Below are 19,391 nucleotides of genomic sequence, written 5' to 3'. Positions count from 1 at the left end.
TATTCACAGTTATAAATCCTTTGAACAAATCACTCTGTAATTTGATTCTTTATAAGTGTTATACTGAAATGCTTACTTACCTTTAATAAAAGCATCACTTATGCCAATAACCTGTTGCACTCCATCTTCAGAAACTAAGAACTCTGACAAAGAATATAATTGACATGGGTTAATAAGTTGTAACACTAACAGCTGTACATTTGTCATCCACAGCATGCAAATCCACACACCCAAATATTTCTAGAGTTGAAACCAGCATTTTATTTAAATAATTTATTTATATTAATGCAACAAAGGCAGTTTGTTAACACGAACCAAAGTTTGAGTACTTTTAATTTAATAGAAGTGTACTGTAACATGCAAAAATACAAAATACTAAACCATTAGTCTTAGCTATATACACCAAAATGACCTTTTTAAAACTAAGGATTGTGTGCAAAAGTCAGCAATCAAACAACAGACAGAGGAGACTAGATAAAACTTGATACAGCACAACAAGATGAGAGAAGACAATACCAAAATCATAGATGCATGTTTCTTAGCAAATTAGGGTGCCTTGCAACAACAATTACATTAGCTTAGGGAGACTGAAGTACAAAGAAACATTTGAACAGCGGCAGTATCGTGATTGTAAGTGAATGTAGTGACTGCAGTTCAAACTGTCAGGCCAAGAAAGGATGAAAAAAAGATGAACATAAATACGGCACAAAAGATCATAATGTGAAGGTATCCAGCATAGCAAACAGAAAATGACATGTCATTTCAAAGTGCCAGGTTAGTCACCATGCAGAAGCTGGCTGCAAAGCATAATTAAAAATGATTATCATGCACAAATCTGGAACAAACTACAGCACCAAAGATTAAACTACTTTTTTTCTGGAGGGACTAATGATAAAGCGGTGGGCCGAGGGAGGAGGCAGCAAACAAGAGGAAAAATAATGTGGACTGTTTTATTGGCAAGCCAAGGTGCAAAGCCAGTCCAATGTTCACAGGCTTAAGGTTCACTCCTTCAATTAAAATAAAACATTTTTTAAAAAAAGAGATTTTCTTCAAAGTAAATCCTGCAGTTCAAAATGCTAAACTAACCATAAGATGTCAACCATTGATTCACCTTCAAAAATACTCGGTCTTGGGTATTATCTTCACCCAAACCATTGGAGTAAAGAACTAAACTTCAATCCTACCACTGTCTCCTTCATTGTGTTTTATTCTCCCTTTCATACCTTTCTGATCTGCTGGATGTGTTGGGACATACGGGTACTTGGAATGTTTCTTGATATGAAAGTTGACATTGTCCAGTTCCACATTTAGGCTGATAGAAGCTGCAGAGTCGCTGTCCATGACTGACTGAAAACTGCTTACTGATGTACGTTTGCTAGGGCTGGAAAAGCCTGTAAAAAATGACGATGACTGTGTTCGTGGAAATTCAAGCAAAGCACTTTCAGCTTATGACATGCAAATTGTGTAGCAAGCCATGTTATGGCTCTTTTTCTTAAACGATTAACCCCAAACCACTTGTATTCAATTCCGACTCCATTTGCTGTGATCCAATGCAGTCTGTATAGCAGTTGTGATGAATCTATGGCAGAGGTGCCCAAAATTGCAAGTGGTTAATTTGAGTGAAAAGTGATATCATAATTTGCCCAAGGTATTTAGTAGCAATCCAAGATTGTTGCAAGTTGAAATGAAGCCATACTCACATCTGAAGTTTGTTTATCAATTGGCTTCTACCTTAGACAAATTCCCATTTAGGTGACTCTGCATAGCTGACTAGTATGTTAAAGTTAAATGACCTAGATCAAGGAGAGATAATACTGTAAAGTGAGTAGTGAGCAGTCTCATTGATATTGACACACAAAAATCTGGTAAGTCTACATTTTGCCACACAATGGCAAAATTTCAAAAAGATTGCCGTTGTTACATAAAAAAAGTTATGTAATTTCTGTGAGAGATTATCTAGCCGAAAATAAGATTTAAAATGTCATGTAAACATCCACATCTGCTTTCCCAAAGCTGTGGAGGGTTTTTTCCCCCTCAATACTCCACAATGCTCATTAAACTTTTAGCCAGTGTATGATGTTTCAACCACAATTTGCTTTACCACATGTAGGACACACGTCCCATATCAGCTGGAAAACTGCATGCTATTATAAAGCTATTCCGTTTGACTAGTTCAGATTACCAACTTTCCACACTTCCAAAACACAAAATTCTCATGTCAAAATACAAAGTATTTTTATTCATCCACAGGAAATGGATTGTTGCTGGCTTTACCAGCATTTATTGCTGATCCATAATTGCCCTAAATAGGTGGTGAGCTGCATTCTTGAACTAATGCAGTCCTTGCGATGTAGGGACATCCTCTGCACTGTTAGGAAAGGAGTCTCAGGTTTTTGATCCAGCAACAAAGAAGGAACAGAAATATAGTTCTGAGTCACAATGGCGCTGGACATGGTGTGGAACTTTGTTATGTTGCTGTTTCAATTCAGCTGCTGTCTTTGTCCTGTAAGTGGTAACAGTCACGGGTTTGGAAAGTGCTGTTGAAGTAGTGCATCCTGGAGATGGTACATGCTGCTGCCATTGTGTATCGATAATGAAGGGAGTGATGGTGAAGATTATGGTAAGAATACCAAAATCAGGCAAACTGCTTTGCCCTGGGTGACGTTGAGCTTCTTGAGTTTTGTTAGCTCTACGTTTATTTAAATAAGTGGATACTATTCTATCACACTTCTGACTTCTACCTTGGAAATGTAGGTCAGGCAATTGGGAGACAAGGGAGTCATTTAACACAGTACTTCTAGCCTCTGAATTGCTCTTGTAGCTGCAGTATTTATATTGCTAGTCCAGTTTCTGGTCAGTGGTGGGGGCGGATTCAGTGATGTTAATGCCATTGAATGTTAAAGGACAATAGTTAGATTCTCTCTCATTGGAGATGGCTATGACCTAGCACTTATTTGATATGAATGTTAATCGCTATCAGCCCAAATCTGTATGTTATGCAGATTATGGACACCATCTGCTTCAAAAATCTGAAGATTTGCAAACCGTGCTGAATATTACACAATCAGCAGTCAACATCCGTAATTCTGACCTCATGATTGAAGAAGCAGGTGAAAATGATTAAGTCTAGACCACTCCCCTGAAAAACTCCTGCAATGATGCCTTGGGATTGACATCCAAAATCCACAGGGAAGAGCTTTCCCAATTCCTATGGGCTCGTTTTGTTCAGGATCCTCAACTGAATGGTTTCTTGATAACAAAAAGCAGGCACGATCACCACCTCTGGTGTTCAGATCTTCCTGTCCATGTTTGGGCCAAAAGGCGGCATTGGGATTAGCAGCCAAGTCACTCTGGCAGAATACAAGCGGAGTATCAGTAAGCAGGTTATTTGTTTGAAAGTGCCACTTTTTGGCACTGTTGACAAACTCTTCCAGCAGATTACTAATGATCAAGAGTAAACTCATAAGACAGATCCAACCTGCTCTGATTTTTGTGAACAAAAGACCTATGAGGCAATTTTCCACATTGCCAGATGTTAGCATTGTAACATACTGGGAACAGCTTGGCTAAAGGTATGGTTAGTTCTGGAGCACAAGTCTTCACTCCTATTGCCAAACTGTTATGAGAGCCCTTAGCACTACAATATCCACTATAACTGCACCAAGTTAAATTAATAGCTATGGCTTATATTTTAAGTTTAATCAAGAGACACATCTCCAAAAACATATAATCAGGAAAGAACCTACTGTACTCACTAATACAGCCTTTCTCTTGGACAGACTTAAAACAACAATTAACTTATCTGATTCGGTGTTGTGAACTTCACCCAAACTGGTTCCACCAAGAATAGTTGTGAAATTCACTTAACTTTCCTAGATGCACTCCGATGTCCAGCGACACATGAATTCAAAAACAGCAAAGGCAGTAACTGTGCAGGTTCTCTCGCTCTCTCCCCACCACCCCTCCCCCACTACCTCCTGCACTGTCCTCACCATGTGCTTCCTCACCATGTGCTTCCTTTGTCTGCCCTTCTCCATTTTAAAACTGCTGTTGTTTTGACTTTTTTTTTCCAAAGTTACAAAACAATGCAACAGCATATAAAACAGTAATTGCTGCTCCTGGAATTCGAGGAAATCACCTCCAACACCTAAAATAGCTCATGGAATAAAGGGAAAACTAGCCATTTGGATATAGAACTGGCTCAAAGGTAGAAGACAGAGGGCGGTGGTGAAGGGCTGGAGGCCTGTGACCAGTGGAGTGCCACAAGGATCGGTGCTGGGTCTTCTACTTTTTGTCATTTACATAAATGATTTGGATGCGAGCATAAGAGGTACAGTAAATAAATTTGCAGATTACACCAAAATTGGAGGTGTAGTGGACAGCGAAGAGGGTTACCTCACATTACAACAGGATCTGGACCAGATGGGCCAATGGACTGAAGTGGCAGATGGAGTTTAATTCAGATAAATGCGAGGTGCTGCATTTTGGGAAAACAAATCTCAGCAGGACTTATACACTTAACGGTAAGATCCTAGGAAGTGTTGCTGAACAAAGAGACCTTGGAGTGCAGCTTCATAGCTCCTTGAAAGTGGAGTCACAGGTAGATAGGATAGTGAAGAAGGTGTTTGGTATGCTTTCCTTTATTGGTCAGAGTATCGAGTATAGGAGTTGGGAGGTCATGTTGCGGCTGTATAGGACATTAGTTAGGCCACTGTTGGAATATTGCGTGCAATTCTGGTCTCCTTCCTATCGGAAAGATGTTGTGAAACTTGAAAGGATTCAGAAAAGATTTACAAGGATGTTGCCAGGGATGGAGGATTTGAGCTATAGGGAGAGGCTGAACAGGCTGGGGCTGTTTTCCCTGGAGCGTCAAGGCTGCGTGGTGACCTTATAGAGGTTTACAAAATTATGAGGGGCATGGATAGGATAAATAGACAAAGTCTTTTCCCTAGGATCGGGGAGTCCAGAACTAGAGGGTGAGATGGGAAAGATATAAAAATACCTAAGGGGCAACTTTTTCACACAGAGGGTGGTATGTGTATGGAATGAGCTACCAGAGGATGTGGTGGAGGCTGGTACAATTGCAACATTTAAGAGGCATTTGGATGGGTATATGAATAGGAAGGGTTTGGAGGGATATGGGCCAGGTGCTGGCAGGTGGTACTAGATTAGGATGGGATATCTGGTCGGCATGGACAGGTAGGACCGAAGGGTCTGTTTCCTTGGTGTACATCTCTATGACTCTAACTGTCCACAATTCACGACTGGATGTAGCATCACTGCAGAGTTTATATCCCATCTTTTGGTTGTGAAATTGCTAAGCCCTGTCGGTTGCTTTATGCTTCCATTGTTTGATACCATGTAGTCTTGTGTTATAGTTTGACCAGTTTGTCATTTCATTTTTAATTGCTAATTTTTAATGCTAATGGCATGCTCCTGCAGTCTTCATTGAGCCAAAGTTGACCATTCAGCTTGACTAGGCAAAAGTGAGGACTGCAGACGTTGGAGATCAGAGTCTAGATTAGAGTGGTGCTAGAAAAGCACAGCAGGTCAGGCAGCATCCGAGGATCATAGAAATCGACCTTTTGGGCAAAAGCCCTTGATGGTAATGGTGGAGTAGGGACATGCTGGGACAGGAGATTGCAGTTATGGCTGAATGCAATTCTGCTGTTGCTGATGGCCCACAATGCCTCATAAATGTCTAATCTTTCTTGCTACATTTATTCAAAGTCTCTCCCATTTGGTATGGTGGTTGTGCCACACAACACAACAAAGAGCATCTTCAATGTGAAGATAGGACTTTGTCTCACAATGACCATACAGTGGTCACTCCTATTGATAGCATCAGTGATAGAGACGAAACTGTGACAGGTGGTTTGGAAAGGACAAGGTCAAATAGGTTGTTTCCCCTCTTTTGATTCCCTCATCACTTGCCACAGAGCCATTCTCACGAAGCTTGAAATACTCCAGAGCAAAGCAACACATTTGATTTTTTGATTGTGGTGCTATTCACTCACTCCATTGCAGATGCTCGGTAGCAAGTGTGTGCTATCTGAACGATGCATTGCAGAAATTCAGCAAGGGTCCTTACACAGCACCTTCCCAACACATGACCACTTTCATCTGAAAGGACAAGGCCAGAGGTTATATGGGAAGATTACCATCCACAAGTTTCTCTCCAAGCTACTCACACCCAGGCTTGGAAATATATTACTGTTATTTTCATGTTGCTGGGAAAGTCCTCAAACTCCTTCCCTAATGGCATAGTGGGTTTACCTACAGCACACAGACTGCAGCACTTCAAGAAGGCAGCTTAGTGTCACATTCTCAAAGGGACTAGGGAAAAGCAATAACAGGAGCTAGCCAGCAATGCCCACATCTCTCAAAATAATTTTAAAAAATATCTAGCAGTCCTTATGGACTTGACCAGCTCAGTCAGTAGCGGTGCTTCTAAGTCACTCTTGGTGATGGACACTGATGTCCCTTACCAGAGTACATAATGCGCTCATACCACAGTCAGTGCTTTCTCCAACTGGTGTTCACCATGAAGGAGTACTAATTCATCAGGGAAGCAGTAGATGGTTAACTGAAAGAGTTTGGTTTGACCTGACATCATAAGATTTCATGGGGTCTAGAGTCAACGTTGAACACTTCCAAAGAAACTCCTCTCTGACTGTGTACCACTGTGCCACCATCGCTGGTGAATCTTCCTGGTCGTGGGACAGGACATACCTAGGAATGGCAATTGTCATGTTTGGTACATAATCCACTATGTCAGGCTATTGCTTGATTAGTTGTATGGGACATCCTTCTCAATCTTGGCATCAGACTCAGGTGTTGGTAAGGGGTCTTTGTAGGATTGATGGGTGGTCCATCCAGTTTTATTCATTTTCATTAGCAAAGTAAGTGTACAGAATACTACGTGTTGGAAAAGGGCAGGGATGGTTTCAATTACAAAATCAAACTTGTAGAAATAGTTGTTATATACAAAAATGTTTCATAAATCCATGGTAAGGCAACAGAACACTTAATCATGAAACTTCTCACAACTATGACTAGAGATAAAATATGAATACACAATGTATAAACCAGCACATATTCTCAGTTTTGAACAACCTCTCACCACAAACAAGACTTAAATTACAAAAGAGGAAATAGAATGCAAGGTATACTAATTTCATGACAGATTCTATGCTACATTTGAAATAAAATTTGCCTGCAAACTGAAATAATTTTGTGACAGAAGGAGTGATTTGAACTCTTGGCTGCACTGTAAACAGACCATGACAAGTGTGCAGATAGTGATGGTTCTTAAAGTCATTTGTGCTTTTGATGTACTTTCATATTTTAATAATTTTTATTTTTAATATATTTTAATAAATAGAATATACCAATCAGCACATGAGACAGGGAATCTTATTAATTCTGCACAGATACAATGTTGGAAGTGTAAAAAATATACAACTAAAAAAAACACAAGCACCACACACCAGAGTTAGAATTTAGTAATGAACAGCAAATATACATGTAGATGTACAATGTTCAAGCGCCAGAGCTGCCATGTTTGGCAAATGAATAAACTTTTAAAAACGTATATATAAATAGATGAACTTTTAAAACATTTTATGGAATGGAGTATATAAAATATAATTGTATTACCAAAAGAACATAGTCAATGGACATTTATTCAGTCACAAACAAATTTGCATAGGTACACAACACGGATAAACATTTACTAAACAGCAGTGTTACCAGACCTCAAGAAATCAGCTATGGTTTTTTTTTGTTGTCGCCTGTTTTACTTTTTGACTTTCCTGACAAATGTACCTTTTGTAGAAAACTGCTTTAGGGACCTTCCTTCATCGAGAAGTGAACACAATGTGTCTGGTGCCTTCTGAATCCACCCAGGTAAGGAATTGCTTATCATCTTCTCAGAACCACAGCACAGTAGGAGAACAGGGAATTAAACTGGGTCCTCTCTATTCCTGTCTCTGCCCAGTTCTGCTATAATTCCAACACACCAAGCAGCATCTCTCCACTCTATTTCCATGGTTCAAAGTTAGATTTGTCATGAAAATAGACGGAGCCTGTAATAATTCACTCCCATCTGTTACTCCTTTGTGCTGCTGAAGTCTAATGGATTTAGCTCAGATCCTTTGCTACTCATTAGAAAGCCCTGTCCTCTTTTAATAATAGTGAGGATAAGCATAGCTTACTTACAAAGAACGTTGCCGCGCACTATGTCTTAATTAGCTATATTTAGAACTGTGTAAGTTTGGTATGTTCCTTCCCTTCTATTGCAACAAACTAAAGAGCTTAGTTTCATTTCATATTCATATATTAGGTAAAGTCAATTACTATGAATATTGCAGCAAAGTGTGACTGCAGGTTAGGTAGTAGTGGGGAGACAGTTTGAAATGATGGAGGCACCTTCATTTTCAACTCTGATCAATAGATCATTACTACTGATCAGCTTTGTGGAGGAGGAAAAGAACAATAAGGGTGTCAGGGAAAACTGATCACAATACCACGATGCAGGAAAACAGTGGGGACAGTTCTTTACTGGCCAGTAGTCACACTATTGGGCAGATCATAAAACAAAACACGACTGAAGCATGTATCAAAAGCAAAGTAATGATCATGAGAGACTTCAACCTTCATTTAGTTTGGTCAAATCAAATTGGCAAAGATACTCTGGAAGAAGAGTTTATAGAATGCTTTTACAACAGCTTCCTAGAACAATGCCAAAAGGAACCAAAACAAGAGACAAGTTATTTTAAATCTTCTATAGTCCAATATGGCAGGGATAACCTCAGTGAAAGAACCCTGGGAAAGTGTGATCATGAAACAATTAAATTCCATATTAAATGTGAGAGTGACTCATCGAAGTCCAAAACAAGAATAATAAACTTAAACAAAGCCAATTATAGAGTTATGAAGTAAAATTTATAAGGCAAATAGACTAAGAGGCCTCTAAAAAAACAATGAAGCATTTCAAGGATGATTCAAAATGGTCAACAAAGATATGCTTAACGTGAAAACAAAAATTCAGCAAAATTAGTGGATGAGAGATTTTTAGAAATCAGCAAAAAATGACCAAAGTTTGATTATAATGCAAAAAATAAGAAAACAAGGTAACTAGCCAGGGATATAACAAATTCCAAGAGCTTTGACAAGTATGCACACAGAAGAAGAGTGACTCAATTAAGTTAAAAATCACACAACACCAGATTATAGTCCAACAGGTTTACTTGGAAGCACACTAGCTTTCGGAGCAACGCTCCTTCATCAGGTGATTGACAATCTGGACTATAATCTGGTGTTGTGTGATTTTTAACTTTGTACACCCCAGTCCAACACCGGCATCTCCAAATCATGTCAATTAAGTTAATATTTCAGATAGAGACAGGATAATTATCGTGATAAACGAGGAAATGGCAGAGATGCTGAACACACATTTACATGTCTTCAGCAAAAGACCAAAAACAACATACCAAAAATACAGGGTAACCAAGGAACTAATCAGAGTGAGGAATTTAGAAGTAATTAATATCAAAAGAGGAAGAAGAAGTACTACAGAAATTTAAAGCACCAAAATTCCCAGGCACTGATGGCCAATCTCACAGCCAGTTAAAATAGATTGTTGCAGAGATGGAAGACACACAAGGTGGAATTTTCTAAAAATTCTGTAGATTCCAGCAGATTTAATGTTACCAAATATAACACTCATTTGAGAAAGGAGGGAGGAAGAAAACAGGGAATGTCAGGCGTGCTAGTATGAATAGCAGGGTAGACAAGCAAGCCAGGCAGCTTCAAGAGGTGGTGAAGTCAGTGTTTTGGGTGTAATCCTTCTTCAGGACTGAAAGTGGGTGTAAGGGGAGCTGCAGATAAAGGGGTGAAGGAGGTAGGGTGTTGAGGTGGGGGTAGGTGAACACAGGTAGAGGGTATGGTTTGTCTCTAATCAAGGAGAACAGGCTCAGGATTATAGGCTGCTAGGCTGGCTGATAGGAAACTCATTCTACATGGTGTAACTGGAGTGAGATAGAAAAGGTTATTATAATTGAGCAGATCATGAAAATGTGCTTTGCCAGTTTCTCAGAAGAAGCACCTCAAGTGTACTCTGATTATTTACAGAGTAAAACCAAAAGCCCTTCTGCTTTTCCCTTCATTTGGGGCAAAGAATTCAGCAAGAACTACACTTTTGTAAAAAAAAAATGCTGTCTACATCCTTCAAATTAATTGTTTTCTGTTCAGGCAACATAAATACCTTGCTGCGGCTTGTAGGTACTCGTGTAACAAGATCTGCTGTCATGGTATGTCACATTCATCTGTCTTTCCTACTGTAGCTTATCTACAATTACTAAGTGATATCTATCCTTAAACAATACCTAGATCAATCCCACTTGCTGCTGCCCTCTACTTTGCCTTGCAGAAGAGAGATCTCTGTAGCTTTTCAGCTCTGAGCAATTGGCCAAAATACTGAAATTCCAAGAACAAATGCTAATACAAATGCTCACTTCTTTTTACCTGTGTGAAGAATTAACCTCACCAGCTGCATCTTTTTAAAAAAAAAAGTGACTTACTTTGCATGATTTCTTCTCCATCATCCTGCATCTGCTCAGTATCGCTGTCATCAAATTTGATATCCTTAAACCATGACGGTTCAGAATTGCCTTCCACCGAATTTATTGAATCACTGTCTGGAGAAGGTGTCTCAGAAAACTCTGTACTCTGGAACACAGACATTGGTTCATAAAACCAAAATGGAAGAGAAAGTATTCTTCCCCAAAAAAGATTTGCTACTTGGTTTGGCAGGGATTATTTAAAACAGGCTGTTTACAATTGGTGCTTTTCAATCTTACATACTGCACATAACACAGGCTAACATTCATCAACATGAAATATGAACATATAGGGAAAAATACTTCCTGTTATTCAATAACTTCTTTCGACACCACTTTCATTTCTCTAATTTTTTTATTGTTAATGCTCAGGTAACGTTGACATTTAGTACCTCCAGGTACACATCACGAGAATGTGGTAGAAATATTATTTTTCCTTGCCTCCGAAAATAGAACACAAAATATACACATCATGCAGCAAATCAATTGGCAATCAAACGAAATCAAAGGGACACCTTCAAATGTGATCCTATGCAAAATGAAAGAGGACTCTGATGGGAGGAGAAAAACAATTATGCCAAGACCAACCATCACCTCACTATCCTAACCATGATTTTCCTTGTCCAACCCCCAAGAGGGGGTCACCACCGGCCTTTCTTTCTCTGCCAACTGCACACAAGTCGGGCATTTTGTACAGGGGTCAGGACCCAAAAGGATTTCCCATTTGATTGCCTCACTGACAGGTTATCTTTTGGCAGCAGAAAACAAACTCTGGGATCAATATAATCTTAGCCATAGAGTCACACAGCATGGAAACCGACCCTTCGGTCCAACTAGTCCAAGCTGACCATGTTCCCAAACCAAACCAGTCCTACTTGCCTACATTTGGCCCATATCCCTGCAAACCTTTCTTATCCACGTACTTAACTAAATGTCTTTTAAATGTTGTAACTGAACCTGCATTCACCACTTCCTCATGCAATTAATTCAATACATTAACCACTGTAAAAAAAGGTTGCCCCTCAGGTCTTTTTTAAAAACTTTCTCCTCTCATCTTAAAAATATGACTCCTAGTTTTGAACTTCACCATCTTAAGGAAAAAACCCTTGTTATTCACCTTATCTATGCCCCTCATGATTTTATAAAGGTGACCCATCAACCTCACACTCCAGTGAAAAAAGTCACAGCCTATTTTTATAACTCAAACCCTCCATTCCCAGCAACATCCTGGTAAATCTTTTCTGAATCCTCTCCAATTTAATAATATCCTTCCTATAGCAGCATGACCAGAACTACACACAGCATTCCAGAGGCTGCCTCACCAATGTCTTGTAACAGGATCAACACTGAATATGAAAAATTGGTTAGAGTTGAGACACGTTTGGTAGGAAAGGCAGCCAAATCCTGCTTCAGTAGTATTCCATGCTGAAAAGTAAAAGTCGACTGTTTTTTTCCGGACTGCTATTTAAGGGACTGAAAACAAGTTGGCTTCACCTGCTTTTCAAAAACGTCTTTCAAGTTAAAATGTTTAACATTTAAGCTTACGATGAGCAAAACTGTGACAGACACATTATTGGATAAGAAATAAATTAACTTCCTGGTTTACTACCAAACTTTAATATTTGGGAACCAGTTATCTATCTGACAGTGAAAACAAATTAACTTCACTAATTTTGCTTTTAATTTATAAAAGAAAATGCTGTTGACAAAGTAGAATGTCGCTTACACTAGTTTGTAGGAGAGGTTTGTGTTGCAGTTAGAGGCAAAATAGTTTGTTCATCTCTCCCTTCAAGACATGGTTAAAATCATTTGAAATGTTTTCTTGTTTTAGGAAGTTGAAGACACAACCATCAACAGTGAAGTAATTAATGATTAGGAATGTACAACAGATCAGACCAGAATTGGAGGAGTGCACACATTTTCAAACCATAGGAATATAGGAGAAGAATTTGGCCATTGGGCTCATTGGCCATTCCATCATGGGTGATAGGTTTCTCAATCCTATTCTCTTGCCTTCTCCCCATGACCCTCAATCCCCTTACCAATCAAGAGCCTACCAATCTCTGTCACAACCACTCTCAATGACTTTGCCACAGACAGCCACTGAGTTTCACAGATTAACCACTCATAACTCAATAAATTCTCTCTCAACTCAGTTCTCAAGGATTGTCCCTTCACTCGGTGGCTGTTCCTGCTAGTTCTAGTCTCTCCTACAAGTGGAGGCATCTTCTCTACGTCCACTCTATCCAGGCTCCTCAGCATTCTGTAAGCTTCAATGAGATTCCCCCCGCACATCTCCTAAACTCCATTGAGTACAGACCCAAAGTCCTCAACTTCTCCTCATATGACAAGCCCTTCATCTCTGGGATGATTTTTGTAAAACCCCTCCAGATACCCTCCAACACCAGTATATTCTTCCTTCGATATAGGGTCCAAAACTATTCACAATATTCCAAATGCAGTCTGAACAGATCCTTATTCAGCCTCAACAGTATATTTCTGTTCTTCTTTCTGTCCATCTTGAAATGAAATGGATGCTAACATAGTATTTGCTTGCCTATCTAGCAACTGAATCAGCATGCTAAATTTAAGAGAATCCTGTATGGGTATTCCCAAACGCTTTTGTGCTTCAGACTTCTGAAGCCTTTCGCCATTTAGAAAACAGTCTATGCCTTCATTCCTCCTGCCAAAGTGCATAAGCTCACACTTTCCCACGTTGTATTCCATCTGCCACTTCTGCATCTATTCTCCTAGCCTATGTCCTTCTGTAGTCACCCTGCTTCCTCAACACCACCTGTCTCGTGAGCTATTTTTGTGTCATCTGCAAACTTAGCAACAATGTCCTCAGTACCTTTATCCTGATCATCAATAGGCAATGAGAATAGTTGTGGTCTCAATATGAACCTGCGAGGAACTCTGCTAGTCACTGGCTACTATCCTGAAAAAGACCCCTTTATCCCTACTCTCTGCATTCTGCCAGTCAACCAATCCTCTATTCATGCCAGTATCTTGCCCCGAACACCATGAACCCATCTTATTTAGCAGCCTCCTGTGAGACAACTTGTCATCGAGTCATAGAGATATACAGCATGGAAATATGGTCCAACGCATCCATGCTGACCAGATATCCCAACCCAATCTAGTCCCACCAGCCAGCACTCGGCCCATATCCTTCCAAACCCTTCCTATTCATACACCCATCCAAATGCCTCTTAAATGTTGCAATTGTACTTGCCTCCACCACTTCCTCTGACAGCTCATCCCATACACATACCGCCCTCTGCATGAAAACGTTGCCCCTTAGGTCTCTTTTATATCTTTCCCCTCTCACCCAAAACCTATGCCCTCTAGTTCTGGACTCCCCCATGCCAGGGAAAAAGACTTTTGTCTATTTATCCTATCCATGCCCCTCATGATTTTACAAAACTCTATAAGGGTCACCCCCTCAACCTCCACCACTCCAGGGAAAACAGCCTAATCAACCTCTCCCCATGGCTCAAATCCTCCAACCCTGGCAACACCTTTATAAATCTTTTCTGTACCCTTTCAAGTTTCATAACATCTTTCCGATAGAAAGGAGACCAGAATTGCACACAATATTCTAACAGTGGCCTAACCAATGTCCTGTACAGCCGCAACTCCTGGACTCAATACTCTGATCAATGAAGGAAAGCATACCAAATGCCTTCTTCACTATCTTATCTACCTGCGACTCCAGACTTCTGGAAATCCAAATAGATATCGTCCACTGGCTCTCCTTTATCTAATTTCCTCATTATCTCCTCGAATAATTCTAACAGTTTTGTCAGGTATGACCTCCCCTTGACAAAGTGGTCCTGACTTCCCCCCACTAATTTATTATGAACTTCCAAATACTCTGCAATCTCATGCTTAATAATGGGACAGTAAAATCTTACCAACGACTGAGGTCAGGCTAACCAACCTGTAGTCTCCTGTATTCTGCCTTCCTCCTTTCTTAAATAGGGATATTACATTAGCCATTTTCCAGTCCTCTGGGAACCTGCCTGACTGCAGTGATTCCTTAAAGAATGCCCCTACAATCTCCTGTAGAACTCTGTCCATTTGGTCCGAGTGATTTATCCACTTTCAGACCTTTCACCTTCCCCAGCACCTTCTCCTTCGTGATGTCCACTACACTCACCCCTGCCCCCATACCCTTGAAGTTCTGCTATGCTGCTGGTGTCTTCTATTGTAAAAACTGTTGCAAAGCACCTATCCAATCCCTCTGCCATTTCCTTTTTCCCCATTACTATTTCTCCAGCCTCAGTTTCCAGTGGTCGAATGTCCACTCTTGCCTCTCTCTTACTTTTCAGATATCTAAAAACTCTTGTAATTTTTTTAAATATCACTAGCCATTTGTCATCTTTTCAGTCTTCATTGCCAGCGCATATTCGATGGGCCACGTGACCTTTTCTGCACTGTATGAATCTACTGCTTTTTGTTTAAAGTTATCCTTTGCTGGTTTTTAACGGCTTCTCAATCCTCTGGATTCCCTCTAATCTTTTACCACATTGTATGCTTTCTCTCTTACTTTTATACATTCCCCAACTTTCAGCCATGGTTGCCTTGTCCTTGCCTTAGTCTATTAAAGATGAATTTCTGCTGTGCCTCCCAATTTACCCTCAGAAACCCTATTGCTGCTCCACTGCCTTTACTGCTATGCTCCCCTTCTAATCAACTCTGGCCAGCTCTTCCCTCATGTCCTTGTAGTTACTTTTACTGCGCTTTTCCAGCAACACATTTCCAGCTCTTGTCCTTGCCATAGTCTATTAAAGATGAATTTCTGCTGTGCCTCCCAATTTATCCTCAGAAACCCTATTGCTGCTCCACTGCCTTTACTGCTATGCTCCCCTTCTAATCAACTCTGGCCAGCTCTTCCCTCATGTCCTTGTAGTTACTTTTACTCAATTGTAATGCCATTACATCTGATTCCAGCTCAAACTGCAGAATGAATCCTATCATATTATGGTCACTGGCCCATGGAGGTTCCTTTACCTCAACTCCCTATTCAAATCTGCCTCATCACACATCACCAAATACAGAACTGCCTGCTCCCTAGTAGACTCTACCATAACTTATTCCAAAAGACCATCAGGTAGACATTCCACAAATTCCTCTTCTTGAGATCTGCTATCAATCCGATTTTCAGTCCACCTGCACATTGAAGTCTCCCATGATTATTGCAATAGTGCCTTTCTAACATACCTTTTCTATTTCCTGATTTATTTTCTTCCCAATACCCTGACCACTGTTTGGAGGCCTATACGCAACTTCTATCAGGGTCCTTTTTTCCCTTTGCGGCTCCTCAACTCTACCCACACAAATTCTATACCTTCCGACTTGACATCACTTCTTGCTACTGATTTAATTTCATTTTTGGAAACTTACGGGGTTGGAGGAAACTACAGAGATCAAGAGAGCTGAAAATGTGTTGCTGGAAAAGCGCAGCAGGTCAGGCAGCATCCAAGGAGCAGGAGAATCGACGTTTTGGGCATGATCCCTTCTTCAGGAATCTTCTTCAGAGATTAGGAGAGGCAAGGTTATATTGTGGATTTGAAAACCAGGATGAGAATTTTAAAATCATGGTACTGCTTGACAGGGAGCTAACAAAGATCAGGGAGCACAGGGGTGTTCAGAGTAAGTGTGACTTGCTGCGAGTTAAGACACAGGAAGCAGAGTTTTGGATGACTTTAGGAAACCGCTAAGCAATGTGTTAAAATATTCCAGACTAGAGGTAACAATGGCATGAGAGTTTTCTTTTATTCTTTCATGGATGTGGCATCACTGACAAGATCTGTCTCTGACTTTCCTTGTGTGGAGTGGCTGGTTAGACCATTCAGAAAGTGGTTAAGAATCAACCACATTTCTGCGGGTCTGGAGATGCATGAGGATCAGACCAGCTGAGGATGGCAGATCCCATTTTCTAAGGGAGATTACTGAAACTAATGGACTTTTACACAATCCACAATGGTTTCATCATCTAACAGACTAACTCGGCTGCTGTGGAGGGATTTGTACCACCGCACTCATAACATTAGCCTGGGTTTTTGCATTATTAGTCCAGTGGCATTACTACTACGTCACCACCTCCTCTGACAAGCAGACAGGATGAGACAGGGATGAAGTAGGCAGTGTTGTGGAGGTGTAAATAGGTGGTCTCAGAATTGGCATGAAGTTGGAAACTCAACTTGGGTTCAAATATGACCACAATGAAATGAACAAACTGGCTTAATCTCCACTGTTGCCATAATGAGCGATATAATTAGTAACTACGGAATTTGGAGCAGTGACTGGAAGCAATGGTTTTAGTTTTCTCAAGATCTAATTGGAGGAAATTTCTGATCATCCAGTACTTTACTTTAGATAGGCAGTCTGATAATTTAGCAACAGTAGAGAAATCAGGGCAGGTGTTTCAGAGGTAGAGCTGGATGCTAACAGTGTATATGTGAAAACTAACAAAATAGAAGAAGATTAAAGATCAAACCGGGCAGCATGATGGCTCAGTGGTTAGCACCGTTGCTTCACAGCACCACGGTTGAATTCCAGCCTTGGGCGGCTGTATGTGTGGAGTTTGCATGTTCTCCCCATGTCTGTGTGAATTCCTCCTGGGGTCACGCTTCCTCCCACAGTCCAAAGTTGTGCAGGTTATGTGGATCAGTGACAGGCTACAGGGTTTGCAGGAGCTATCTCTTCAGAGGTTCAGTGTGGACTTGGTGAGGGGAATGGTCTGCTTCCACACTGTAGGGATTCTATGTTTCTTTGGAGGACATCATATATAACTGTATAATAGGAAACGTTTGGAGGACATTTGTAGGGTCAATCATGTCAACCATTACGGAGCAGTCGAAAAGGCCAAGTAGAAAAAGTTTATCTTTGTGTCTCAAAATGTCACCTCAATTTAATTAAAAACAATTAAGAACAAGAGCAGCAATCATGATGGCGGAATTCAAAAGTCTGTATAAAGTTCGAAACAGATTTGGGAGGTGACAATATGTGCAAGAACTTGAGACGAGTCAACTGAATTATCAACTATACTATATATAAAACCTTCATGTACATTAAATTACTTACTGTCTCACCAGACACTGGTAATGCTGAAGCAGGCAAGTGCCATATTCACTTACTTGCAAAGGCCTGTATAAGGCATATTCATCCCTAAAGAGCTGATCATGATGGGTTACACAGTCAAACCATCGTCCATCCACTAATGCCTGACCAATGGCAATTGCCTGAGCTCTGAAAAAAGAGAGATAGTGGATGAAATAGTTTAATCTAGTCACATTTGAATGCATAAAAAATGCATCTAAAAGGTACAGAGTATTACTCTACAAATTTCCAAAGTACTGCACTGTAGTGGGCAGAATTGCACTCAAAATCCCAAGACACTAGGGTAAATTCATTCTCAGGGGTGACCAGTTCAGAGAAAAGTCACCTCTGTAAAGATATTTGCTAACTTGCCTGTTCTGTGATGTTGTTACACACTTCTGGAGCAGGAGGAACTTGAACCAAGGCCTCCTAGCATAGAGGTAGGGACAGTTGCACTGCAACACTGTAAGGAGATTTCTGAATCATCTTTGTAAATCTTATCTGCACCCTCTCAAGTTTAACAACATCCTTCCTCTCGAAGGGTGACCGGAATTGTATGTGGTATTCTAAAAGTGGCCTCACCAATGCCTTCTACAGAATAATATCCCAACTCATTTGCTCAAATGTTCTGACCAATGACAACAAGAATGCCAAGCATCGTCTTCAGCTATCTACCTGTAACTCCACTTTTGAGGAATTATGCACCCTCCCCCAGGTCTCTTTGCTCGGTAACACACCTCAGGGCACTACCTTTAACTGTATAAGTCTTGCCGTGTGCCACATTTCCTGCAGCCCCTTGGTGAGTGGCAATTCAGTTTTGGCCTCTTCCCTTGCAGTTACTTGGGGAATCCTTGTTAGTGTCTTTTCCTCTGCTTAGTGATAGGTTTAAATTCAGTGGGTGGTCATGACTGGGTCATCTCTGTAAATATAGGCTGGTTTTCTCCCTGCTGGAGCAAACAGGTCTCCTAGTGAAACTATTAGTGACAAATACAGGAGAAAAACAAGCACTGATTGGAGGTACAGTGAGGAGGGTGAGTACGTACTGGCAGCGAGGGAGCAGGATGCCAACGCCTGAGGGAAGGGCATCCAGGAGCCAGAGGCTGATAGCCAAGACAAATGCTATGGTATGTGGGTAAGGTTACAGGGGTAGTCATAGAATCTCAGAATCCCTACAGTGTGGAGACAGACTATTGGATCCAACGTGTCCACACTGACACCCCAAAAAGCAACCCACCCAGACCCCTTCACCCACCCTTTTGCTCGACATTTCCCTGACTAATGCACATAACTTACAGACCCCTGAATACTTTGGGCAATTTAGCATGACTAATTCACCAAACCTGCACATATTTGGACTGTGGGAGGAAACCTGAGCACCTGGAGAAAATGCACGCAGACACAGGGAGTATGTGCAAACTCCACAGAGACAGTTGCCCAAGGCTGGAATCAAACCCAGGTCCCTTGCACTGAGGCAGGAGTGCTAACCAATGAGACACCGCGCTGCCCATAGTTAGAAGTCTTCTTGCCAATGCCAGGAGGTTAAGTGGAAAGTCCCCTTTTTGCAGTGGGCCTGGGGGGAAAGAGAGCGCGAGAGAGAGAGAGAAAAGAGAGAGAGAGAGAGAGAGAGAGAGAGAGAGAGAGAGAGAGAGAGAGAGAGAGAGA

The 19,391-nt window shown here is 40.8% G+C and overlaps 1 protein-coding gene across 4 annotated transcripts in view; it reads right to left on the bottom strand.

Moving 5' to 3' along the window:
* The window catches only part of pikfyve (phosphoinositide kinase, FYVE finger containing), a 130,817-nt gene that overhangs the window by 35,590 nt on the left and 75,836 nt on the right, over nt 1-19,391 (bottom strand). For 3 of the 4 annotated variants that reach the window (XM_043693037.1, XM_043693034.1, XM_043693036.1), the window contains 4 exons: nt 17,768-17,879; nt 10,584-10,731; nt 1,224-1,391; nt 81-143 (listed from right to left, as the gene is read on the bottom strand). In XM_043693037.1, coding sequence (XP_043548972.1) covers nt 81-143; nt 1,224-1,391; nt 10,584-10,731; nt 17,768-17,879 — 491 coding nt within the window. The remainder of the gene's footprint in view (nt 1-80; nt 144-1,223; nt 1,392-10,583; nt 10,732-17,767; nt 17,880-19,391) is intronic. The other variant, XM_043693035.1, reaches the window with a different exon arrangement.

The sequence above is a fragment of the Chiloscyllium plagiosum genome, chromosome 7 (genome assembly GCF_004010195.1).
Source record: "Chiloscyllium plagiosum isolate BGI_BamShark_2017 chromosome 7, ASM401019v2, whole genome shotgun sequence".
Classification (NCBI taxonomy): domain Eukaryota; kingdom Metazoa; phylum Chordata; class Chondrichthyes; order Orectolobiformes; family Hemiscylliidae; genus Chiloscyllium; species Chiloscyllium plagiosum.
This window is presented reverse-complemented; position numbering and strand designations above follow the sequence as displayed.